At 64.0% G+C, this 24,716-nt stretch overlaps 1 protein-coding gene across 2 annotated transcripts in view; it reads left to right on the top strand.

Moving 5' to 3' along the window:
* The window catches only part of ROR2 (receptor tyrosine kinase like orphan receptor 2), a 153,476-nt gene that overhangs the window by 115,155 nt on the left and 13,605 nt on the right, over positions 1-24,716 (top strand). For both annotated transcript variants that reach the window (XM_045578767.1, XM_036430190.2), the window contains exons 2-5: positions 4,645-4,722; positions 16,025-16,312; positions 17,092-17,122; positions 23,089-23,216. In XM_045578767.1, the coding sequence (XP_045434723.1) occupies positions 4,645-4,722; positions 16,025-16,312; positions 17,092-17,122; positions 23,089-23,216 (525 nt within the window). The remainder of the gene's footprint in view (positions 1-4,644; positions 4,723-16,024; positions 16,313-17,091; positions 17,123-23,088; positions 23,217-24,716) is intronic.

Here is a 24,716-nt window from a genome sequence, read left to right on the forward strand (position 1 = left end):
AGGCCTCTCCTCCAGTCTCAGCGCAGCCTCCCCCTCCCCATGGCCCGCTGCTCCTGCGGACCCCGTGCTGCGGGCCCCGTGCTGTGGGCCCCGTGCTGCGGGCCCCGTGCTGTTGGCCCCGTGCTGCGGGCCCCGTGCTGCTGGCCCCGTGCTGCGGGCCCCGTGCTGCGGGCCCCGTGCTGTTGGCCCCGTGCTGCGGGCCCCGTGCTGCTGGCCCCGTGCTGTTGGCCCCGTGCTGCTGGCCCCGTGCTGCTGGCCCCGTGCTGCTGGCCCCGTGCTGTTGGCCCCGTGCTGCGGGCCCCGTGCTGTTGGCCCCGTGCTGTTGGCCCCGTGCTGCGGGCCCCGTGCTGTTGGCCCCGTGCTGCGGGCCCCGTGCTGTTGGCCCGGTGCTGCTGGCCCCGTGCTGTTGGCCCCGTGCTGCGGGCCCCGTGCTGTTGGCCCGGTGCTGCGGGCCCCGTGCTGCGGGCCCCGGGCTGTTGGCCCCGTGCTGCGGGCCCCGTGCTGCGGGCCCCGGGCTGCGGGCCCCGGGCTGCGGGCCCCGGGCTGTTGGCCCCGTGCTGCTGGCCCCGTGCTGTTGGCCCCGTGCTGTTGGCCCCGTGCTGCGGGCCCCGTGCTGTTGGCCCCGTGCTGTTGGCCCCGTGCTGCGGGCCCCGTGCTGTTGGCCCCGTGCTGCGGGGCCCCGTGCTGTTGGCCCGGTGCTGCTGGCCCCGTGCTGTTGGCCCCGTGCTGCGGGCCCCGTGCTGTTGGCCCGGTGCTGCGGGCCCCGTGCTGCGGGCCCCGGGCTGCTGGCCCCGTGCTGCGGGCCCCGGGCTGCGGGCCCCGGGCTGCGGGCCCCGGGCTGCGGGCCCCGTGCTGTTGGCCCCGTGCTGCGGGCCCCGTGCTGCGGGCCCCGGGCTGCGGGCCCCGTGCTGTTGGCCCCGTGCTGCGGGCCCCGTGCTGTTGGCCGGTGCTGTTGGCCCCGTGCTGCGGGCCCCGTGCTGCGGGCCCCGTGCTGCTGGCCCCGTGCTGTTGGCCCCGTGCTGCGGGCCCCGTGCTGTTAGCCCGGTGCTGTTGGCCCCGTGCTGTTGGCCCCGTGCTGCGGGCCGTGCTGCGGGCCCCGTGCTGCTGGCCCCGTGCTGCGGGCCCCGTGCTGCGGGCCCCGTGCTGTTGGCCCCGTGCTGCGGGCCCCGTGCTGCGGGCCCCGTGCTGCTGGCCCCGTGCTGTTGGCCCCGTGCTGCGGGCCCCGTGCTGTTGGCCCCGTGCTGTTGGCCCCGTGCTGCGGGCCCCGTGCTGCGGGCCCCGTGCTGCTGGCCCCGGGCTGCGGGCCCCGTGCTGCGGGCCCCGTGCTGCTGGCCCCGTGCTGCGGGCCCCGTGCTGCGGGCCCCGTGCTGTTGGCCCCGTGCTGCGGGCCCCGTGCTGCGGGCCCCGTGCTGCGGGCCCCGTGCTGTTGGCCCCGTGCTGCGTGCCCCGGGCTGCGGGGCCTGTGCTGCGGGGCCTGCAGGTGGGGCGGCAGGACCGGAGCCCGCGGTGTGGGCGGCCCGCTGACTGAGCGGCCGCTGATGGGAAGGACGTGCTGCTGATCCCATGGAAGCCCCTGTGCTTCCTCCTCACACTTCGCCGCTCCGAGAGGTCTCCTGGTCAGAGGCTTTGGAATGTCTGGGTCATCGTTAGTTCTGCTTCTCTTGTGGGAGAGACAAGGGGGGTGACCTAACACTGAATTATAAACTTTAAAAATCGTGATAAGTCCACATATTGTAACTTAACATTTGCCACTTTAACCATCTTTAAAAACATTGATTTGAGCCCAGCCAGTTGGCTCGGGTTGAGCATCGACCTATGAGCCAGGAGGTCAGGGTTCGATTCCCAGTCAGGGCACAGGCCCAGGTTGTGGGCTCCATCCCCAGTAGGGGGCGTGCAGGAGGCAGCCAGTCCATGTTTCTCTCTTGTGGTTCATGTTTTTCTCTCTCCCTCTCCCTTCCTCTCTGAAATCAACAACAAAAGTTCAAAACTTTAGAGAGAAAAACACGGATGTGAGAGCGAAACATTGTCAGCCGCCCCCCACCTCGCACGCGTGCCCAGGCGGAATCGAACCTGTGAGATGAGCCGCCAGCAGCCCAGCCCCACCCCCAGGGCCCGTTCCACCCTGTGCAGGTGCACAGTTCAGTGGTGTTAAATACTTCACCCTGTTGTCCAGCCATCACCACCACCTATTTCCACAGCTTTTCATCTGGCAAAGCTGAGACCCCCTCAAGCCCTCCGACCCCGCCCCTCGCCCACCCTCCCCTTCCTGTGTGTGCTGGGCTGGTTGGATCCCCCAACCAGTGGGAGTGAAACCTCATTCGTCCTCTGAGCTGGCTTTGCCCAGCGCCGGGTCCCGGGCACCAGGTGGGCCGGGGCCAGCATGGCCTCCTCTGAGCTGCAGGGGCCGCGGAGTGGTGTCCGGGCCTCCCACAGGCTCCATGCGGAGCCTGGTCCCCCGGAGGCTGCCTGTCAGCATCAGCCCTGACTTCACACCCTCCCGCCCACTCCCAGGCGGAAGTCTGAAGGTAGAGGGACTGGGTGGGGTTAGAGTGGGGTCTGGAGGCCCGCCCACAGGTTCTAGGCTGTCACTCACACTCCACCTCCCTTCCTCCTGTGTTTGGGGACAGGCCCAGGTCTTCCGCGGCCTCCCCAGGGAGCGGCCGGCTCTGCCTTTGCCCTCGGGGTGTGTGTGTGTGGGGGGGGGGGGCTGCCGTGACGATGAGCGCCCCCGGCAGTCCTGGCAGCTCCGTGCTCAGCCTGGCGGCCGGCGGCTGGGGCCGGAGGGGGCTGGTGACGAAAGGCTCGCTCTGACTGTTGGGACGGACGGCGGGGCCTGGTCTGGGCGGCCTGCTGCTCTGGCCCCAGGATTGACCCCACGAATGACTGCTCGCTCCCACTGCTCCGTCTGTCTGTCTGTCCGCTGGGATCCGCGAGAGGCCCTGTCCCCACTGCATCCAGTCTGCCACCACCGAGGCCCCTGGGCCGCGGCGCCCATCTCCCTCCTATCCCCCTCTCACCCCCCTCCCGTCCCCCTCCCTTCCCCTCCCATCCCCTCCCGTCCCCTCCCGTCCCCCTCCCGTCCCCTCCAGTCCCCCTCCTGTCCCCCTCCCGTTCACCCCCCCCTGTCCCCTCCTCTCCCCCTCCCATCCCCTCCTGTCCCCCTCCCGTCCCCTCCTCTCCCCCTCCCATCCCCTCCTTTCCCCCTCCCAACCCCTCCTGTCCCCCTCCCGTCCCCCTCCTGTCCCCTCCTGTCCCCCCATCCCCTCCCGTTCCCCCCCATCCCCCTCCTGTTCACCCCCCATCCCCTCCCGTCCCTCCCGTCCCCCTCCCGCCCCCTCCTCTCCCCCCCATCCCCTCCCGTCCCCTCCCGTTTACCCCCCATTCACCCCCGTCCCCTCCCATCCCCCTCCCATCCCCCTCCCGTTTCCGTCCCCCTCCCGTCCCCTCCTGTCCCCCCCATCCCCCCGTCCCCTCCCGTTCCCCCCCTCCGTCCCCTCCCATCCCCTCCCTTCCCCTCCTCTCCCCCCCTCCCATCCCCCCCTCCCCTCCCTTCCCCCCTCCCCGTCCCCTCCCATCCCCTCCCTTCCCCTCCTCTCCCCCTCCCATCCCCTCCTGTCCCCCTCCCGTCCCCTCCTCTCCCCCTTCCACCCCCTCCCCCTCCCGTCCCCTCCAGTCCCCCTCCTGTCCCCTCCCGTCCCCCCCCCTTCCCCCCCCTCTCCCCCTCCCACCCCCCTCCCTCCCCCCTGCCCATCCCCTCCCGTCCCCTCCTTTCCCCCTCCCAACCCCTCCTGTCCCCCTCCCGTCCCCCTCCCGTCCCCTCCCGTCCCCTCCTGTCCCCCCCATCCCTTCCCGTCCCCTCCCGTTCCCCCCCATCCCCCTCCTGTTCACCCCCCATCCCCTCCCGTCCCCTCCTCTCCCCCTCCCATCCCCTCCTTTCCCCCTCCTGTCCCCCTCCCGTCCCCCTCCCCTTCCCCTCCCGCTCCCCCCCCGGCCCCCGCCTGTTCACCCCCCATCCCCTCCCGTCCCCCTCCCGTCCCCTCCTCTCCCCCTCCCAACCCCTCCTGTCCCCCTCCCGTCCCCCTCCCGTCCCCTCCCGTCCCCTCCCGTCCCCTCCTGTCCCCCCATCCCCTCCCGTCCCCTCCCGTTCCCCCCCATCCCCCTCCTGTTCACCCCCATCCCCTCCCGTCCCCTCCCGTCCCCCTCCCGCCCGCCCCCTCCTCTCCCCCCCATCCCCTCCCGTCCCCTCCCGTTCCCCCCCCATCCCCCTCCTGTTCACCCCCCATCCCCTCCCGTCCCCCTCCCACCCCCCTCCCGTCCCCTCCTGTCCCCCTCCCACCCCCCTCCCGTCCCCTCCCGTCCCCTCCCGTCCCCTCCCGTCCCCCTCCCGCCCGCCCCCTCCTCTCCCCCCCATCCCCTCCCGTCCCCTCCCGTTCCCCCCCCATCCCCCTCCTGTTCACCCCCCATCCCCTCCCGTCCCCCTCCCGTCCCCTCCTGTCCCCCTCCCACCCCCCTCCCGTCCCCTCCCGTCCCCTCCCGTCCCCTCCCGTCCCCTCCCGTCCCCTCCCGTTCACCACCACCCGTGCTCTGGGCCGGGGCGTTGGGAGGGTCCTGCTCCGCTGACACTCCCTCTGCTCTCTTGTGCAGGGGATTCGGAGGCGCCTGACCCCAACGACCCTCCCGGACCCCTGGATGGACACGGCAGCCCCGTCCCCACGCCGAAAGGTAACGGAGGCGCTCCTGCACGCGGCCTGCAGTGCCCCGGCCGCCGCCCGAGGGCGGGCCCATAGCTGTCCCCCACACTGTGCTGTGGGCGGGTGGGGGCACAGCTGGCTGCCACCCTGATAGCTGTTCCCCACACTGCGCTGTGGGCGGGTGGGGGCACAGCTGGCTGCCACCCTGATAGCTGTCCCCCACACTGCGCTGTGGGCGGGTGGGGGCAGGGCTCGCTGCCACCCTGATAGCTGTCCCCCACACTGCGCTGTGGGCGGGTGGGGGCAGGGCTCGCTGCCACCCTGATAGCTGTCCCCCACACTGCGCTGTGGGCGGGTGGGGGCACAGCTTGCTGCCACCCTGATAGCTGTCCCCCACACTGCGCTGTGGGCGGGTGGGGGCACAGCTGGCTGCCACCCTGATAGCTGTTCCCCACACTGCGCTGTGGGCGGGTGGGGGCACAGCTGGCTGCCACCCTGATAGCTGTCCCCCACCCTGCGCTGTGGGCGGGTGGGGGCCCAGCTGGCTGCCCCCCTGATAGCTGTCCCCCACACTGCGCTGTGGGCGGGTGGGGGCAGGGCTCACTGCCACCCTGATAGCTGTCCCCCACACTGCGCTGTGGGCGGGTGGGGGCCACGGCTCACTGCCACTCTGATAGCTGTCCCCCACACTGCGCTGTGTGCGGGTGGGGGCAGGGCTCACTGCCACCCTGATAGCTGTCCCCACACTGCGCTGTGGGCGGGTGGGGGCACGGCTCACTGCCACCCTGATAGCTGTCCCCCACACTGTGCTGTGGGCGGGTGGGGGCACAGCTGGCTGCCACCCTGATAGCTGTCCCCCACACTGCGCTGTGGGCGGGTGGGAGCACAGCTCGCTGCCACCCTGATAGCTGTCCCCCACACTGCGCTGTGGGCGGGTGGGGGCAGGGCTCACTGCCACCCTGATAGCTGTCCCCCACACTGCGCTGTGGGCGGGTGGGGGCACAGCTCGCTGCCACCCTGATAGCTGTCCCCCACACTGCGCTGTGGGCGGGTGGGGGCAGGGCTCACTGCCACCCTGATAGCTGTCCCCACACTGTGCTGTGGGCGGGTGGGGGCAGGGCTCACTGCCACCCTGATAGCTGTCCCCCACACTGCGCTGTGGGTGGTGGTGGGCAGGGTTGGGTGGGAACCGCTGCAGGGAGGGAGGGCCATAGGGCAGGTGGGCTCCTGGAATGGCCACTGCGTCTCCTGCTGACAGATGGCCGTCCATCTGCTGGGCTACTCCCCATGTGACTGTCCAGAGGGGAGGGCGTCTCCGCGGGCACTACTCTCCCCCGTCAGCGGGGCCTCTTCCCCCAGAGCTCCCCTCCCCCCCAGTCAGCAGAGCCCTCTGTCTGTGGTCCCTCCTCTGTGGATGCTGCCTTCCTGAGGGTTTGGCCTCCCTGCTCATTGGCGCCCTCTGCAGGCATTTTAGACTTGCACAGTCGGCAGGACGTATTTCCTGCGACTTTTCTTTCCTTGTCCAGTCACCAGTCACCTAGGCCATGGCCTCCGTTGGCTCAGCTGCCATAACCTAACTGACACGCGGTGGCCCGGAGGCTGAGCGTCCTGCAGAGGGCGCTGTGCCCCTCTTCCTGGCCCCACCCTAGGACCTCCTCTCTCTGATCACTCCCCAAAGGCCCGCCTCCAACATCTGGATTTTGGGGACACAATGTAGTTTGACAGTTACCTGTCAGCACAGCCACTTCATCTCTGTTTGACCTTGTGACCTGTGCCAGGCGTGTGGGAGACCTGAGCTGCGGGGTTGGCGTGGAGTGCCCGCACTGTGGGTGATGCTGTCGGCTCTGGTCCAGCGCTGTGTAACGGGCTGGCACTTAGCAGCCTTGCTGTGTTCCTTGTCACATGAGGTACATTATTTGTTGTTATTACAAAAGCACACATGTGGCCTGGAAACCATTTACTCACCTGTTCCAGGGCACATGCCCCATCCGGGTTCTGTAAAGTTGCAGGCGGGTTCGAGGAAGTGGCCGCTGTGGAGAGGCACGGGTGCCGTCGCCCGCAGCTGCCCGTGCCCGCGCGCCGACCCTCGTGCTGGCTGCGGGGAGGGCCGCCCGCCGGAGGAGGGTGGCTGCAGCCCAGGTGACCTCAGAGCGTCTGAGTGGACAGAGAAAGCAGCAGCCACAGAGGCCACCGCGCTGGCATGGAAACGAAGCCCGTTCTCTGCCCCCTGAGAGCAGGTTCCCCGTTCATGTGGGATGGATGGATCAATTAGCGTATGTGTCGGGTGCAAATCTGGTTTACTATGTAAATGTGTGCGTGTATGTGTATGTGTGTGTGTGTGTGTGAGAGAGAGAGAGAGAGAGAGAGAGAGAGAGAGAGAGAGAGAGAGAGAGGAGACAGAGCCGGGGGGTGGGGGTGGGGAGAGATTGTTTCTTAGAGTTAGCATAGATGAGGGCCTCCTAGGCTGATGGGGTAAACTGAGACCAGCACACTAACTGCATGCAGTTCTGTGGTGGGAATGTGGCCCAGCCGAGCTGGAGCCGGCCCTATGGGGCACCCCCCACCCCCCTGCACCCCCGGCTGCGAGTCCCCTGCCGTGGTGCCGCCGGCGGAGCATGCAGAGGCCCCAAGCCTCCCCCGCCTCCTGGGCAGGGCTCCCCGGGGTCGGCTCTGGCTCTGTCACTGCGGGTTCGAGGGCCCTCGGGCTCTCCGAGGTGGACCGAGGGAACGGTGCTAGGAGACAGTATCGACCCCCGGGCTGGTTTCAGAGCATGCCGGCACTGCGCTCATGGCCAGGCCTGGACAGCGCGGGGAGAGGGGCCTGGCCTCCTCTCTAGCTCATCTTCCCAAGTGCCCCCTCCCCCAGGTAGCTTCTGCTACCAAAGCCGCAGCTGGGACAGCGTCGTGGCATCTGGCAGCCACTGCCATTGCTGCTGGTGACACAAGGCAGGGTTCTTCCTTCTCAGCTCGTGGTACATGGTGCTGCCACGGCTTATCCATGTAGCTTGTCTTATGGCAGCCGGGGTGTGTGTGGGGGTGCAATGTCGTTGTCCCTCTGCTGGGCTGTGAGTGTCACCCTGAGCTGGGCAGTCTCCTTCCCTGCCTCAGTTTCTGCCAGAGCGCAGCCCCGCAGACCCAGTGTCCGAGGTTAGGAGCCCATGCTCAAGGCTGCTCCCCTGTGACTCCCGAGGGGCTGCCCCGGCCTCTCCCTGTTGCTGGCCAACCCTGCCGCCTGGCTGGGAGAGCACCCTCCCCTTTGTCTTTCCCTGCCCCTTCTCTGTGTGCCTGGGCCCAGATTCCTTCCTGCAAGGCCCGCTGTTGCAGAGGAAGGACCCCCTTTGCACAGGAAGGACTCGCTGTTGCACAGGAAGGACCACTCTGTCACAGGAAGGACCTGCTGCTGTTGCACAGGAAGGACCTGCTGTTGCACAGGAAGGACCCGCTGCTGCTGCACAGGAAGGACCTGATGCTGTTGCACAGGAAGCACCGCTCTGTCACAGGAAGGCCCCGCTGTTGCACAGGAAGCAGCGCTTTTGCACAGGAAGCACCGCTGTTGCACAGGAAGGACCACTCTGTCACAAAAAGACCTGCTGCTGTTGCACAGGAAGCACCGCTGTTGCACAGGAAGGACCACTCTGTCACAGGAAGGACCCGCTGTTGCACAGGAAGCACCGCTGTTGCACAGGAAGGACCACTCTGTCACAGGAAGGACCCGCTGTTGCACAGGAAGCACCGCTCTGTCACAGGAAGGACCTGCTGTTGCACAGGAAGCACCGCTTTTGCACAGGAAGCACCGCTGTTGCACAGGAAGGACCGCTGTTGCACAGGAAGGACCTGCTGTTGCACAGGAAGGACCACTCTGTCATAGGAAGGACTCCTCTGTCACAGGAAGGACCCGCTGCTGTTGCACAGGAAGGACCGCTCTGTCACAGGAAGGACCGCTGTTGCACAGGAAGGACCCGTCGTTGCACAGGAAGGACCGCTGTTGCACAGGAAGGACCTGCTGTTGCACAGGAAGCACCGCTCTGTCACAGGAAGGACCGCTGTTGCACAGGAAGGACCTGCTGTTGCACAGGAAGCACCGCTGTTGCACAGGAAGCACCGCTGTTGCACAGGAAGGACCACTCTGTCACAGGAAGGACCTGCTATTGCACAGGAAGGACCTGCTGTTGCACAGGAAGGACCACTCTGTCACAGGAAGGACCTGCTATTGTACAGGAAGGACCTGCTGTTGCACAGGAAGGACCGCTCTGTCACAGGAAGGACCCGCTGTTGCACAGGAAGGACCGCTGTTGCACAGGAAGAACCCGCTGTTGCACAGGAAGGACCGCTGTTGCACAGGAAGGACCACTCTGTCACAGGAAGGACCTGCTGTTGCACAGGAAGGACCGCTCTGTCACAGGAAGGACCCGCTGTTGCACAGGAAGCACCGCTGTTGCACAGGAAGGACCCGCTGTTGCACAGGAAGGACCGCTGTTGCACAGGAAGGACCGCTGTTGCATAGGAAGGACCCGCTGTTGCACAGGAAGGACCGCTGTTGCACAGGAAGGAGCTCTCTGTCATAGGAAGCACCGCTGTTGCACAGGAAGGACCCGCTGTTGCACAGGAAGCACCGCTGTTGCACAGGAAGGACCCGCTGTTGCACAGGAAGCACCGCTGTTGCACAGGAAGCACCGCTGTTGCACAGGAAGGACCGCTCTGTCACAGGAAGGACCGCTGTTGCACAGGAAGCACCGCTGTTGCACAGGAAGCACCGCTGTTGCACAGGAAGGACCCGCTGTTGCACAGGAAGCACCGCTGTTGCACAGGAAGGACGGCTGTTCCAGCAGGGCCCTGTGTGACTTCACTTTTACCGGAAGCATGTGCAAAGACCCTATTTCCAAACGCAGTCCCGCTCACAGGCCAGGACCAGAACGGCACCCAGCGCACGGCTGGCTCGCCCTGCACCCTCCCCACGTGCAGGAGCGCTCGGCACGTCTCTCCCCCTGGCGTGCGGTTCTCCACTTCTCATTCCTCTGATCCCGTTCTGGTCCCAGAGCCTCTCCTCCTGCCTTGTGGCTCTCCGGAAGCAGCGTCCTCTCCTTTTCGTGCCTGGCCCTGTGCAGCCACCGGAGGGCCGCAGGAGCCTGCCACACCCAGGGCGGGCTGACCTCCTGCTGCCTCCTGCGGCCCAGGGCCTCCAGGCTCCGCCCTTCCAGGCGGGTGTGTTTCGTTGCCCACTGATTAGGTTAAACCCTGGCCCTTGTTCCCCTGCAGCGATGAGGCTTCTGTTACCTCAGACCCCGCACACTGAGTAACCTGGCCAGCTGGTGCGTGAGCGGGAGTCGTTAGATGTGACCTGCCGGGGGGCGGCGGGTCCCTGGGCAGGCCCTCCGTCCCCGCTCCGGTGTTTCTCTGTCCGGGACGCCCCCTGCCGGGTGAGGGGGGGAGGCAGCCAGCGGCCTGGCGCAGAGGCAGAGCTCGGGGCAGCGGCAGCTCTTACCCGTCCTCTGCTGGGAGGAAGGGACCTCTGGGTGGTTAAAGGGGAGACTTCACTCTCAGTCGACCCATGGAGTGCTGGCTGCACCCACAGAGGCTGGCTCGCACCCACCGAGCCTCAGCCATCTGGGCTGCTCGCTCCTGTCTGCAGGTCGGGGGGCCCAGGTCAGGGGCTGCATGCAGAGGCCGCGTGCGCAGGTCCGGGGCGGCGTGCGGAGGTCGGGGGCAGCGTGCGGAGGTCGGGGGCAGCGTGCGGAGGTCGGGAGGTCGTGCGGAGGTCGGGGGCAGCGTGCGGAGGTCGGGAGGTCGTGCGGAGGTCGGGGGCCGCGTGCGGAGGTCAGGGGCCGCGTGCGGAGATCGGGGGGGCCGCGTGCGGAGGTCGGGGGCCGGGTGCGGAGGTCGGGGGCCGCGTGCGGAGGTCGGGGGGTCGTGCGGAGGTGGGGGGCGGGGGGCGGAGGTCGGGGGCCGCGGGCGGAGGTCGGGGGCCGCGGGCAGAGGTCGGGGGGCCGTGCGGAGGTCGGGGGTCGTGCGGAGATAGGGGGGCCGCGTGCGGAGGTCGAGGGGCCGCGTGCGGAGGTCGGGGGGGCCGTGCGGAGGTCGGGGGCCGCGCCGCTTGCGGAGGTCAGGGCCCGTGTGCAGAGGTCGGGGGCCATGTGCGGGCAGCCTCTGGGGGCGAGGGGAGAGCTAGCGGGCTCAGTGCCCGCTCACAGGTACACACGAGGGACGGGAAGCTGCGAATTAACAGGAGCGAGCAGGGGCTCCGGCCTCAGCCCGGTGATGGGCCGGTTGTGGCCAGCAGTGAGTGAATGGGGTCACAGAGATGGCCGCAGGACTCGGCCACCTCCCCCGAAGGACATCCAGTGTCGGTCATGAGGCAGCCTCTCTGTGCTTCAGGGAGCTCAGAGAGAGAGGCCGGCTGCCTGGAGCCAGGAATTGAGGGAGCCGTGTGTGCCAGGCGGGGTGCCAGGGCAGGAGGCTCTGAGGGGCCCCCCTCGCTGGCAGCCTCGGAGACTTGCCCAGTTACCCAGGAAAGCTCTGGGCCACACAGGGCTGGGCTGGGCCGGTCACGAGGCTGAGGCGGCTGCCCAGCGGTGGCAGGAGTCATCCTGGGTGGCCCGGGGCCGACGGGACCCTCTGCAGGCTGGGCTGGGTGCTGGGCCCGCTCCAGAGCACACACTCCGATTGGGGGGGGCGGGGGGGGGCAGGACCAGCAGCTCCCGAGTGAGGGGCCATGAGACACCCTCCACGGCCCTGATCCCCGGAGCCGGATGCCTTCATCTCCTTTGAGCAGGAGGAAGCCAGGCTGGGACAAAAGCCCAGGTTGGTCAGAAAGATGAAGGGCTTTGCATTTGTGCCTCACTCAGGCCTGTGCCGGGGCAGCCTGCTGAGAGGAGCCCTGGGTTCGAACGTCAGGCTGGAGGGGACCCCAGGGGTCAGAGGTGCAGAGGGGCCTCCACAGGAGAGGAGACAGGGCTGCTGTCCCTTCCCACTCAGCCAGCTCCTGGCAGGAACGCACACGTGGGCCTGCACCTCAGGAAACCGGATGTGCTCAAGGGGGACCCAGGGCCTGCCCCGCAGCCAGTCCTCGGCTCCCCACCACCCCGGGCCACGCGAGAGGCCCCGCCCAGGGCGTGTCGGCAGACAGGACCCGAGGGTTAAAAACCAGGGGAGGAACATGGGGTTGGGAAGGAACCGGAGGCCCGTGGACAAATCAGTGGACAGAATAAGGAGCGCGGCGGGAGGAGACAGAGTCGCAGAGCGGGTGAGGGGATGCAGGAGGCACCTGGAGACCTTCGGGAGAAACGGGTTGGGCCTCCGGGAGGGGAGGGGAGGGGAGAGCCCACGCTGCCAGCCAGGCACCGTCAGACGTGGGGATTGTGGCGCAGCACCGGCCTCAGGAGGCTGCAGGGAAGCCAGTCGCAGTGCCTCTGAGATGGCGGAGAGGAGGGCAGGCGGGAAAGTGCCCTCCCAGAGAGGTCAGCGGCCCGCAAGGCCGTGGGAGGTGCGGGAACCCCAACAGCAAGCCGAAGATGTTCTTTGAGGGAAAGTTTTAAAATAGAAAGTAATTCAACCACGATTGGAATGGTGTGAACTGCTCTCTGAGGGAGGGAGAGGTAGGGAGAGTGTTAGTGGCATTGTAGAAAGTTTCCCTTTTCTAAGTGTTGGAAGCCAGATATGGTGAAACGTTTGCATAAAATCTTGATATTGTGTACATGGGTACTATTATATTAATACCTGCATTTTTTGTATTTGCAAATTGCAACATTTCAGTATTAAACTGTTAAATCAAAAAGAATTGCTATTGAACAAAACTGTTAGGCAGAAGGCCATCTGAGCGCCATGGGTTTTGAAAGCGATGTTGTTATTTGAAGAAGATGCCGAGCTCGGAAGTCCAAGGCAATCACCGGAGAAGCGATGAGGCCAGTAGGGTGGCTCCGTGCAGTGACGGGATGAAGGGAGGAGCAGGTGCCGGACAGAGGGACGGCGCCCAGAGGCTGGCGTCCGGCCCGGAACCTGTGGGTTTCCCCAAAGCGACTTTTCAGATGGGGTGAGTGACGGGGAAGTGGGAGACGGTCCCGGTGGCCCAGTGTGAACCTGGAGGTCGCGCTCAGAGGGGCAGGGGTCAGTCCCTGGCCGGAGCTGAGAAGCCGAGGCTGACGACGTAGGACAGGCGGGGGCCAGGCTGGCTGTGGAGACCTCCGGCGCCCCACGGGCAGCACCCTGCCTCCTGACCCTCTGGAGGACTCTGGCTCCAGACTATGAGATAGATTGGGGTCACTTTATGCTACTAAGTTTGTGCTGATTTGTCACAGCGATAAGAAGATCTTAGTACAACATGTGGATATCTAGCAGTTTTCTAAGCCTTAAACCACTTGCATGGAAATAGAAATAAAACCGACTCAGCTGGCAGCAAGGACAGATGCAGAGGACCCTGGGAACTGCCTGAAGTGACCGTGAGGGGGTGAGGCGGAGGCCAGCCCTCTGGAGGGGAGGGCTGAACAAGAGAGACCTGCTCCCAGGCCTCGAGGAGGAGTCTGCGAGCCGCTCCGTCCACACCCGGTTCAGTGGGACTTCTCAGGATGATTCTAAATCAGTTGTTAGAAACTAGCCCGGAAGAGTAACCTTCGCCAACCCTTTTTGTTTAAATCATCACCTGAGGATGTGTTTATTGATTTTAGAAAGAGGAAGAGAAGAAAGAGAACCTAAGGATATTTATTAACAACCAGAGGCCCAGTGCACGGAATTTGTGCGCTGGCAGGGTTCCTAGGCTTGGCTGGTGATCAGGGCCAATGGGGCCTTCCCGCTGCTGGCAGGGGCCTTCCTTTGTTCCATGTTGTCCCCCGGTGGTCAGCACATGTCATAGCGAACTCCCTAGGGGACACTCTGCATATTAGCCTTTTATATATAGACTATTGGCGCTGTGCGCTGCTGTGTGCCTCAGCTGGCCTCCCTGCCCACCTCCACTCACAGCCCTCCACTGCTTGTAGTTCACTGCCCCGCCCTCCCACAGCTGCCCCGCCCTCCCACAGCTGCCCCGCCCTCCTGAAGCTGTCACCCTCCCACAGCTGCCCCGCCCTCCCACAGCTGCCCCGCCCTCCTGAAGCTGTCACCCTCCCACAGCTGCCCCGCCCTCCCACAGCTGCTCCGCCCTCCTGAAGCTGTCACCCTCCACAGCTGCCCTGCCCTTCCACAGCTGCCCCGCCCTCCCGAAGCTGCCCAATCCTCCCACAGCTGCCCCGCCCTCCCACAGCTTTCCCGCCCTCCTGAAGCTGTCACCCTCCCACAGCTGCCCCGCCCTCCCGCAGCTGCCCCGCCCTCCCGCAGCTGCCCCGCCCTCCCGCAGCTGCCCCGCCCTCCTGTAGCTCTCCACAGCTCTTAGATTGCTGCCCCACCCTTCTGATGATCGGTTGTTACTCTCACAGCGTAAGGACCGTTTGCATATTACCTCTTTATTATAAAGGACTAGAGGCTCAATGCACTGAATCCATGCAAGCAGCTCGGCCCTTGCAGCCGCAGTGGCTTGCCTTGGCCCTCACAGCCCCTGCTTCGTCCGAAAGGTCGTCCGGAAGGACGTCCAGTCTAACCAGCATATTACACTTTTGTTATTATGGACGAGAGGCCTGGTGTGCAAACTGTGTGCGCCTGGTGGGAGGACCCTCAGCCTCTCGCAGTCCCGGAGCCGTGGCCCTCAGCAGGACATCCTCCTGCCAAAGCTGCTGTGCTCGCCAGCTGTGAGCCTGGCTCAGGGCTTCTGGCTGAGTGGTGCCCCCCTGTGGGCAGATCCTGCGTTGAGCCCCCTGATGGTCAGTGCACGTCATAGTGACCAGTCATTCTGCTGTTTGGTCAATTTGCATATTAGCCTTTTCTTATATAGGATAATAATCATACATAATAACCAGTGTGAGTGCCTGACACCTCTGCAGACAGACCCCTATCCAGTCTCCCCTGTGGAGGGAAGCGTCCTTTCACCTTGAAACCCACAGCCTCCCACCTGCTCAGCGCGAGAGGGGCCGTCACCCTGTGAGCCCACTAGGGGTGCCATCGTTCTGTCCAGTGGCATCAGGAATAACAGACATGCCATCTTTCCACTTCATTTTTAAAAGGAACCGGGCCAGCCAGGAATCCAGCCAAGAGATTCAGAACATGAACATGTTTTAGTCATTCCAGACCGAGCTGCTATCAGTTCTGTCTGGCGTGAGTCCACCTCCTGACGGCGGATTGTCTTGTCTCTAATCTTGTGGGGTTTATGCGTTATGGAATTTTAGCCCATTTGTGTTTTGTTAATTCCCACTTGAGGATATGTTTTTATTGAGTTTAGAGAGGGAGGAGGGGGGAGAGAGAAATATCCATCGATTCCTCCCATGTGTGCCGGACTAGGGATCAAACCCACAGCCAGGGGTGCGCCCGGGCCCAGAACGGACTGGGACCTCCGTGTGTGGGACAACTCGCCGCGCAGCTGAGCCACCGGCCAGGGCTGTGCACCGGCTCCAGGGTTTATCTTAGGAGAGAATAATCCCCAGCCCTTGGCCTACATCACACACGCACATCACACGCACACGTGTACACGAACATGGACACGCGCCCGTGCACCACCACGTAAACACCCCAAAACATGCCACCCGCACACCTCACCAGCCCCGCACTCCCTCTCTGGCTCCTCAGGGCCTCTTGCCGCTGAGCTCCGGGCAGTTTCCAGCCGCGCCCCTCGCCCTCTGTGATCTGGGTGCTTCCCTGGAGGCTGTGAGCCCTGATGGTCTGCCTCTGAGCCGGTCAGCTGAGCCACCGGCAGCGCCCGCAGCCTGGCGTGCTGCCTCCCAGCCGGGGGCCAGCTCCTGCGAGGGCGTCTTCTGGTGGCTGGAGGAAGGACGGACTTCTGAGCGTGACTGCATCGTAGGTAGTGAGACGCGATGTGGCCGTGTCAGGGAGCTCACCTACGGCCTGGAGTGAACTTGTGACCCCAAGTCCACACTCAGCACTTCTTGTCGCGCACAGACTGGGGGCGGAGACCCGAATCGCACCGCACGCGGCCCAGCGGGGTCACGGAGCAGCTCCCCGCGAACGAGGCCCGGGCTCCGATGGCAGTGACGGTGCGAGTGCTGTCCTCGGGGGCTGGAGGCCGCCGGCTCCCTCAGGCGGAGGGGACGTGGCTCCGCCGTGTGTGCAGCTGGGCACCTCCAAGCAGAACCCTGAAACGCGGGCCTGACGGTCCGCAGGCTCCGTCCCAGCCGCGGCTCTGACCCCGATTCCGCGTTCTCGGCGGCAGCATCCCGGACGGTTCCCCCGGGGCGCGGGCCGGGGCGGAGGCGGCTGCCGGCACGCGCGGGCGCCCTGAGCTGGCCCGTGGCTCTTTGCAGGCTACTTCCTGAGCTTCCTGGAGCCGGTGAACAACATCACCATCGTCCAGGGGCAGACGGCCACGCTGCACTGCAAGGTGGCGGGCCACCCGCCGCCCAGCCTGCGCTGGCTGAAGAACGACGCCCCGGTGGTGCAGGAGCCCCGGCGCATCATCGTCCGCAAGACCGAGTACGGCTCCCGGCTCCGCATCCAGGACCTGGACACCACCGACACCGGCTACTACCAGTGCGTGGCCACCAACGGCGTGAGGACCATCACCGCCACCGGCGTGCTGTTCGTGCGGCTCGGTGAGTGGGGGGAGGCACAGCCCCGGGGGAGGCACTGGCCGCCTGGACACCCCCGGCCGGGGCACCTCCAGCACCGGGCCCGCCCTCCACTATGAGCACCGGAGGGACACGGTGGCCGCGCCGGACGCAGGGCGTGACCTCGGTGGGCGGGCAGGTCGTAGGCCAGTCACCCTGCAGGAGGCCCCCACCGGCCTGGCACCTCCCGGCCACAGACCCTGGCCGGGCAGCGGGGGGAGCCAGCGCAAAGACAGCTCTGTGCTCTGTGCTGGGTACATGTGTCCCCCTTTAGCGCCCCTTTGAGAAGCCCCGGCAATGCCCCAGCCTGTCACCGATCAGGAAAACGGGTCTTGTGAATCAGGGTTAGATGCAGAGAGAGAAAGAGCAAGACCTAAAAAAATATGTCCAAAAGCCCTGGCCAGTGTGGATCAGTGGTTAGGGTCTCGGGTTAAGGGCGGGACCGGAATTGCAGGCTCCATCCCAGCCCTCGTGCAGGAGGCAATCAGTGGCTGTGTCTCTCTCGCATCGATATTTCTTTCTCTGTCTCTCACCCTTCCTTCCACGCGCTCTGAAAAAAATCAATGGAATAACTACCCTCGGGTGAGGATGAACAACAAAACCACATAAAACACGTCCACCAGAGCGCCCTCCGGTGCGGCGCCCGCTCCTGCACAGCCTCCGGGCCAGGGCCTGGCCGAGGCGCCTTCGCTGCCGGCGGGAACGAGGTTCGATGCACATCACGAAGCGTTAATGATAAATAACATGCCCTTTTTTCTTTGTAGGTCCCACCCACAGCCCAAATCACAATTTCCAGTAAGTATCTGTTCCTCACACCCTTCTCATTCTCTGACTGTTATGTACGAATCCAGGTTTGACTCAGCCAGCACATGTTTTTGCTGAGTTTGCTGGAAGCTGGCTGGACTTCACTGGGGATGGCAGCGCGTCTGCCGTGGGCTGGGAAACGATGCCTGCTCCAGTTGGTGTCAGGAAAATGTCAAAGACAGATGCTGCCAGTTCCTTCCACATCGCGTGGCCCAGGCGCTGGCAGAGCACCCACACCCGGCCGGCTGCGCCAGCCTGGCCTTCAGACGCATTAGAAGCCAGGGGGCCGCTCTCCCTGAACCCAGCACCGCCCAGCCAGAGGCGGCCCTTCCTCTGGATGCCATTGTGGCTGCACCCCTGGCCCCGGACATGGGCTTTCCGTGTCCTGTTCTTGTGGAATCGTATCGGTGTATTGGGGTGTATTTGTTAAAGGTGTTCTTTGTGACCAATTAGATATGTTCAGTTTTTGTGAACATGTCCTGTTGTTTCAACAAATCGGTGTTTTCTGGTGGTGGCCTACATATCAGATCACGTATGTAGAGTGTGTTATTAAAATTGGCTACTTTCGCCGGGACCGGTTTGGCTCGGTGGATAGAGAGTCGGCCTGCGGACTGAAGGGTCCCGGGTTCGATTCCGGTCAAGGGCATGTACCTTGGTTGCCGGCACATCCCCAGTGAGGGGGTGTGCAAGAGGCAGCTGGTCAATGTTTCTCTCTCATTGACGTTTCTAACTCTCTGTCCTTCTCAATTCCTCTCTGTGTAAAATCAATAAAATATATTTATAAATAAATAAATAAATAAATAAATAAATAAATAAAATTGGCTACTTTCTTTGTCACTTGGGTCACAGATATCTGAAAGCATGTGGAAGTCATCGTGCTCCTCCTGGCTTCCATCTTGCAGGCGCCAGCACGGCCTGCAGGCCGAGGCTGGGGGCTGCCTGGTGTGGCGTGTTTTGCTCTGAAGTTGCTATCAGCGCTTTCCCCTTGCGTTTCCTTTGCCAGAGATCCTGCCGCTGCTTTCTCTTCGTTTGCATTTCGGCCACTTCTCTGACGCCTCCTGCTCTCCTTTCCGGCCTTTTTGCATCTGTTACGTGTGGGTATCTGATAAGTAGCTGATAGCACGTGTTTTGGAGGCTGGTAAGGAGGATTTCCAATCTGGAAGTTCAGTGGCCACATGCAGGCCGTTCTCGTGTTCACAGACGTGTGCACAGCGCTCATTGCACTGGGGCCCGCCCCGCGCCGGCGTCTGAGCGCCTGAGAGTGAGGGAGTCTGCTCAGGGGCGGCTGCGGGCGCCCCTTGTCCCGAGGGCCAGAGACCTTGGGGCCGGAGGCGGGACGGAACTGCAGGCCGCGCCTCGCTGAGCGCTGTCCCCAGCCCCCGCAGAGCCTGTCCTCACCCGCGTCTTCCAGCAGGTGGCGTGGTCAGGACTTTACATGTTGCCGATGACTCGGGGGTCCGGTAGTAATTGCAGTAACTTCACATTAGATTTGACCAGTAGGTGGTGAAGGACATGTATTTGTTGGTTTAATACCCATTGAATTGCCCGTTCACATGCAGTTTACCCTCGTGTTTGAGGATTTCGTACCTGCGAATCCTGTTACGTCACCAGTGTGTCTTTGTGACCCCAAGTCCACACTCGGTGTGCTCACGGCCCCATGTGGGATGTGCAGAGCGCTCGGCCCGGCTCGGCCAGCAGGGCCCAGCGGACCTTGTTGGAGGTGTTCAGTGTTGGGCTGGTGGTGGTGGTTTTGCTGTTGAAATGGGCCCAGGGGGGGCAGAAGCAGCCCTGTTCCCGGGGAGAGGCCAGAGCCGCCGCCTGCAGGGCTGGCGTGGCCTCCTCGGGCCCGGGCCCAGCCCCAGGCAGGAGCACAGCGTCAGTGACAGCAGCACGGACGCAGGGACGCGAGGCTGAGGAGCTGTCGGGACCACTTGCAGTGACTTGTCTGTTTTCCCACGGGGAGACATGGCTCAGTATTTGTAATCCGGTGTTTACAGTGTCTTTATAGGAGACTCGAGGCCCAGGGCACGAAATTCGAGCACTGGGGGGCGGGTCCCTTAGGCTGGCCTGCACCCTCTGGCAGTCCCAGAGCCCTTGGGGGATGTCCAGATGATGGTTGATTTGCATATTAGCCTTTTATTATATAAAATAACCAGAATGGCCTGTATTTTGCTCATATTTTATTAGGATATTTATCTTTTCCCTATTGATTTGCAGGAGTTTTAGAATGTCTTCTGGGTGTAATTGTTACATAATTTCCTCCTGAAGGGATGTCATACTGGTGTAAGCGAGGGTCTCGGCTGCTTTCCATGTCGACAGGCTGGCCCTTGGGCACCACCGAGAGCGTGGCCACATGGGGTCAGCGTGTGGATGGGGCCTCTGTGGTAGGGAGCTTCCTGGCCCTGCAGATGCTTCAGGACTCTCCAGCAGCAGGTCCCGCCGGAGCCTCAGCCCAGGCCTCCCCCCCCCCCCCCCCGGAGCCTCAGCCCAGGCCCCCCCCCCCCCAGCCTCAGCCCAGGGCCCCCCCCGGAGCCACAGCCCAGGGCCCCCCACCCCGGAGCCACAGTCCAGGCCCGCCCCCCTGGAGCCTCAGCCCAGGCCCCCCCCCCCCAGAGCCACAGCCCAGGGCCCCTCGGAGCCTCAGCCCAGGCCCCCCCCCCCCCGGAGCCACAGCCCAGGGCCCCCCCCGGAGCCTCAGCCCAGGCCCCCCCCCCTCCCCCCCCCGGAGCCACAGCCCAGGACCCCCCCCCCCCCCCCCGAGCCTCAGCCCAGGCCCCCCCACCCCGGAGTCACAGCCCAGGGCCCCCCGGAGCCTCAGCCCAGGTCCCCCCGGAGCCACAGCCCAGGGCCCCCCCCCGGAGCCACAGCCCAGGGCCCCCCCCAGAGCGACAGCCCAGGCCCCCCCCCCCCGGAGCCACAGCCCAGGCCCCCCCAGAGCCACAGCCCAGGCCCGCCTGTACCCTCTGTGCACGAATTGCATGCACTGGGCCTATAGTTCTACATTTCATTTGCATATCAATTTTAGAATCAGTATGTCAGTTTCTACAAAAGTGCCTTCTGGGATGTTTAACTTTTAATTTTGAAATAATTTTAAACCTGCAGAAAAGTTGCAAAAATAGTAATAAGTGCTCCCTGGAGCCCGTTATGCTCGTAACCCAGGCTTACCAATTTTTGTATTTCTCCCATTTGATTTATTTCCTCAATGCTCATCTGCGGTTAGCCACGTGAGAGGATGCCCGTCCGTCACACTCTGCCCGCCGTGCCCGCGGTGTGCCCCCTGAGGTCAGCGCTTTCCTGCGGACCTGCAGCCTCAGGGCCCGGCTGTGTCTCTGAGAGGCATTATTCTCCGAGTCCTTCTGTTGCCCCCTGCACCCCCCTCCCCCGCGCTGTGTGGTCCCTCCCCCAGCACAGGACCCCCGGCCGGTCAGGTGGGACAGCACATGGCTCCGTCTCGGAGTGGGCAGGGAGGTTTTTAAAGGCTGAAGCACCAGCTCTGGAAGGGCCCTCATTTGCTGAGTGTTTTGCTACAGCAGCCTATTGGATCAGTGCCAGGTCACGGGCAGCATGTGGAGTTTAGCTTCAGACTTCGTTAGAGTGATTCGTTCCAGTTCATTCTCTGTGCTTTAGCTGTGCCTCCTCTCCCCACCACACCCACACAGTCCTGACTGCAGTTGCTCTTGTTGTGGAGCAATGGCTGTTTGCTCAGGAGGCATGTAGGTGCTCGCCTCTCTGAGCTGTCGTTAAGGAAGCATTGACCCACAGCAGGATGGCCGTGACCTGGAGGGAGGGCTCCCACCTCGGTTAGTTTGGCTCCGGATAGCTTCTTTGGACTCTGTTCTCAGGGACAGAGAAGGCAGCAGAGGGGGAAGCACACAGGCAGAGCGGGAACGGTGCCCGGCACCCATCTCCACAGCTCCACGCACCGGGCTCACCCTGAGGGGCGGCAGGCGCACACAGCACGGCTCCCCTGGTCGCTGACACCGTGTTCACATGATGTTTCAGTTGAGGAGCAAGTGGCAGCTTTGCTTGAAAACAAGCAGCTTGGTGACAAGGCCTGAGCCGTGTGAAGCCTGCCCTCGAGCCCGGCCCCTCCTCCCCTCCCGGTGACAGCGCCCGTCTGCCGTGGCCGCCTGGCCACCTCATGCGCGGCAGACCCGCTGGGCATCCTAGAGAACACCTTACCACTGACAGGGTGTGGGAGGCCCGACGGCGGGAGGGCTTTTGGGAGTCTCCCTTTCTGTCCCCTTATTCCACACGTGGTCTCCGTCCACACAGCAGGGACAGTGTGCGTCACCTGCTGGGGAAAACGCTGTGAGAGCCACGCTTCTGGGAATCCCATGGCCTCCACTCAGCTTGGCCGCCTGCGGTCGGCCGCGGGCTTCCCCAGCATCGCCCTCATCGCCGTGCGGGCAGCAGCGTGGCCAGGGAGGGGCGTGCGGACGCTCTGATGGGACGTGTTCCACTTGAACTGTCTCTGCACTGGGACATGGACATGACATGTCCCATCAGAATCCACTCCCCTCAGTCCTCCCTGCCCCTTAGAGGTGCTGGGTTTTAATCAGGTTAATAGACTTTATTTTTTTAAAATCTTTTTTATATATATTTTATTGACTTTTTTTTTACAGAGAGGAAGGGAGAGAGATAGAGAGTTAGAAACATCAATGAGAGAGAAACATCAGCCGAAACCGGTTTGGCTCAGTGGATTGAGTGTCGGCCTGCGGACTGAAAGTCCCAGGTTCGATTCCGGTCAAGGGCATGTACGTTGTTTGTGGGCACATCCCCAGTAGGGGGTGTGCAAGAGGCAGCTGGTCGATGATTCTCCCTCATCGACATTTCTAGCTCTCTATCCTGCTCCCTTCCTCTCTGTAAAAAATCAATGAAATATATTTTTTTAAAAGAGAGAGAGAGAGAGAGAGAGAGAGAGAGAGAGAGAGAGAGAGAGAGAGATCAGCTGCCTCTTGCACGCCCCTTCTGGGGATGTGCCCACAACCAAGGTACATGCCCTTGACTGGAATTGTACCCGGGCCTTCAGTCCGCAGGCTGACGCTCTACCCACTGAGCCAAACCGGTTTCGGCAATAGACTTTATTTTTTAGAGAAGTTTTAGATTTGCAGAAAAGTTGAGCATAAAGTTCAGAGTGTTCTCATGTGGTCTCCTCATCTGCACACCCATTTCCCCGTTAGTGACATCCTGCCGCAGTGTGCCCGTCGCTGAGCGGCCGACGCGGTGGTGGTGACCACAGGCGGGCACGCTCACTGTGCCCGCGGCCGAGCGACTGACGCGGTGGTGGTGACCACAGGCGGGCACGCTCACTGTGCCCGTGGCCAAGCGACTGACGCGGTGGTGGTGGTGGTGACCGCAGGCGGGCACGCTCACTGTGCCCGTGGCCAAGCGACTGACGCGGTGGTGGTGGTGGTGACCACAGGCGGGCACGCTCACTGTGCCCGTCGCCGAGCGGCCGACGCGGTGGTGGTGACTGCAGGCGGGCACACTCACCGATGGGCACCGGTGTGTGCTACAGACGGCTTTCTGTGCTGTGTGGGTTGCCCGCCGTTACAGCGTCACGCACACTCGCTGCCTGCTCACACCTCCTGTGCTCCTCCTGGGCGTCCCTGCAGCCGCTGGTCTTCCTGTCTCCGTGTTCCGCTTTCTCAGAAGGCTCTGTGGTTGGCAGCCGTGGCACAGCCTGTTCAGAGCGGCTGCGCACATCGAGGCCCGCCAGGCCATTGCTTCGTCACTGAGTGACACCCCCGCCGGACGGGGCTGACGCGCATCACGGGTGCTCCAGGTGTTAGCGTTCCGGGTGAAGCTGCTGTAAGCCTCGGGGCAGGGTGGACGTGAGCTTTCCCTTCCTCGGATAAGTACAAGGAGAACGGGCTCGGTCGTCAGGCGGGTGTGGAAGGGAAGCGCTCCGGGCGCTCGGCAGCCTCTGGCGCTGACCGCTGCTGTTTCCGCAGAGACGACGACCAGGAGGATGGGTTCTGCCAGCCGTACCGGGGCATCGCCTGCGCCCGCTTCATCGGCAACCGCACCATCTACGTGGACTCGCTGCAGATGCAGGGCGAGATCGAGAACCGCATCACAGGTAGGGCCGCCCGTCCCTGCCGATGGCAGGGTCCCTGGCCCCGGCTCCCGCCCAGAGCGGCCCTTTGCAGCGTCGCCCTGGTTTCAGCGGAAATGCTCCCGCCCGTGTGCATGTGAATTAGCCCGTGTGCATGTGAGTCAGCGTGTGTGCATGTGAATTAGCAGGTGTGCATGTGAATTAGCAGGTGTGCGTGTGAATTAGGCCGTGTGCATGTGAATTGGGCCGTGTGCATGTGAATTAGCCTGTGTGCATGTGAATTAGCGTGTGTGCGTGTGAATTGGGCCGTGTGCATGTGAATTAGCCTGTGTGCATGTGATTAGCGTGTGTGCATGTGAATTAGGCCGTGTGCGTGTGAATTAGTGGTGTGGGTGCGGGAGGGTGGATTTCCAACACACGCTGAGCCGGCGTGTGGGGGAGCCCAGTGGTGTGGGCCTCACTGCCCGGCTGCGTCCCCAGCCGCCCCGGCTGGCTCACCTCGCCCCTCGTGACTGCCCCCGCGGGCGCTGGGCTGGGTGAGGTGTGGGGCCTGATCTCAGCCGTGGGGGGGAGGTTGCGGGCCACGCCCTGTGCCTGGGACAGTGCATTGAGCTCAGCCTGGGGCACGTGGAAGCGTGAGAGCTGGAGCGGTCGTGGCGACGAGGCTGTCCACGCTCGGTCTCGGGGTCACTGCCTGCTGGGTGGTGGCCCTCGTCCCCGGCTTTTCCGTGTGACCGGGTCTTCTCGGGGAAACCCTGGAGGAGGGAGAAAAGGCACTAACTGCGGCGCTCCTTCCCGCGGCGCGCCCGCCCTCCAGCCTGGGAAGCGGCGAGTCTCGTGGAGAAGTTCACTGGCTTCTCCCGCGGTGGGTTCTGACCTGCCCGCCCCGCAGCTCCCGCCGCCTCTGTGCCAGCCGGCGGGCACCTGCCGAAGAGCTCTGGGGCAGAAACCCAGCAGGTGCCTCTGAAGGGCCTTGCACACTTGGGCCGCTCGGGCCTTGCCTTTCAGCCCCGTCTGCAGGGCCTGAGGTCACAGTCACAGAGGGCCTCCTGCCCATCGTGCCAGAGCCCGAGGACGGCCGGGGCTGCAGTCCTGGGAGGGCCATCTTGGTCCGGTGGGAGAGTGGTTTGGAAGCCTGACTGTCCCGCTCTGGGAAGTTTTTGTGCCCCTTAAAGCAGCTCTGCTCACTCTGGACCACGCGTGAGCGTGTGCTCTCCTCTGACCGAGCGGCGCACGTGGTCAGAGTGAGCCGCGGTGCAGGAGGCCGCAGTCGCCTGAGCAGCACTTAGGCTTCTCCCCTCAGCTGTTTCCCTCGAAGCCCGGCCCTGCTGGGTGCTCAGAGGTGGCGCCTCCAGGCTCCAGGAGGCCCCCCTCGGCGCCCCGCCAGGCCCATGCCCAGCTCCCCATAGGGAGCATGCAGGAGGCAGCCCATCAGTGTTTCTTTCTTATCAAAGTTTCTCCCTCCCTCTCCCTTCTCTATCTAAAGTCAATGAAACATTAAAAGAGAGAGAGAGAGAGAGAGAG

Source organism: Pipistrellus kuhlii, unplaced genomic scaffold (assembly GCF_014108245.1).
Source record: "Pipistrellus kuhlii isolate mPipKuh1 unplaced genomic scaffold, mPipKuh1.p scaffold_m20_p_102, whole genome shotgun sequence".
Taxonomy (NCBI): domain Eukaryota; kingdom Metazoa; phylum Chordata; class Mammalia; order Chiroptera; family Vespertilionidae; genus Pipistrellus; species Pipistrellus kuhlii.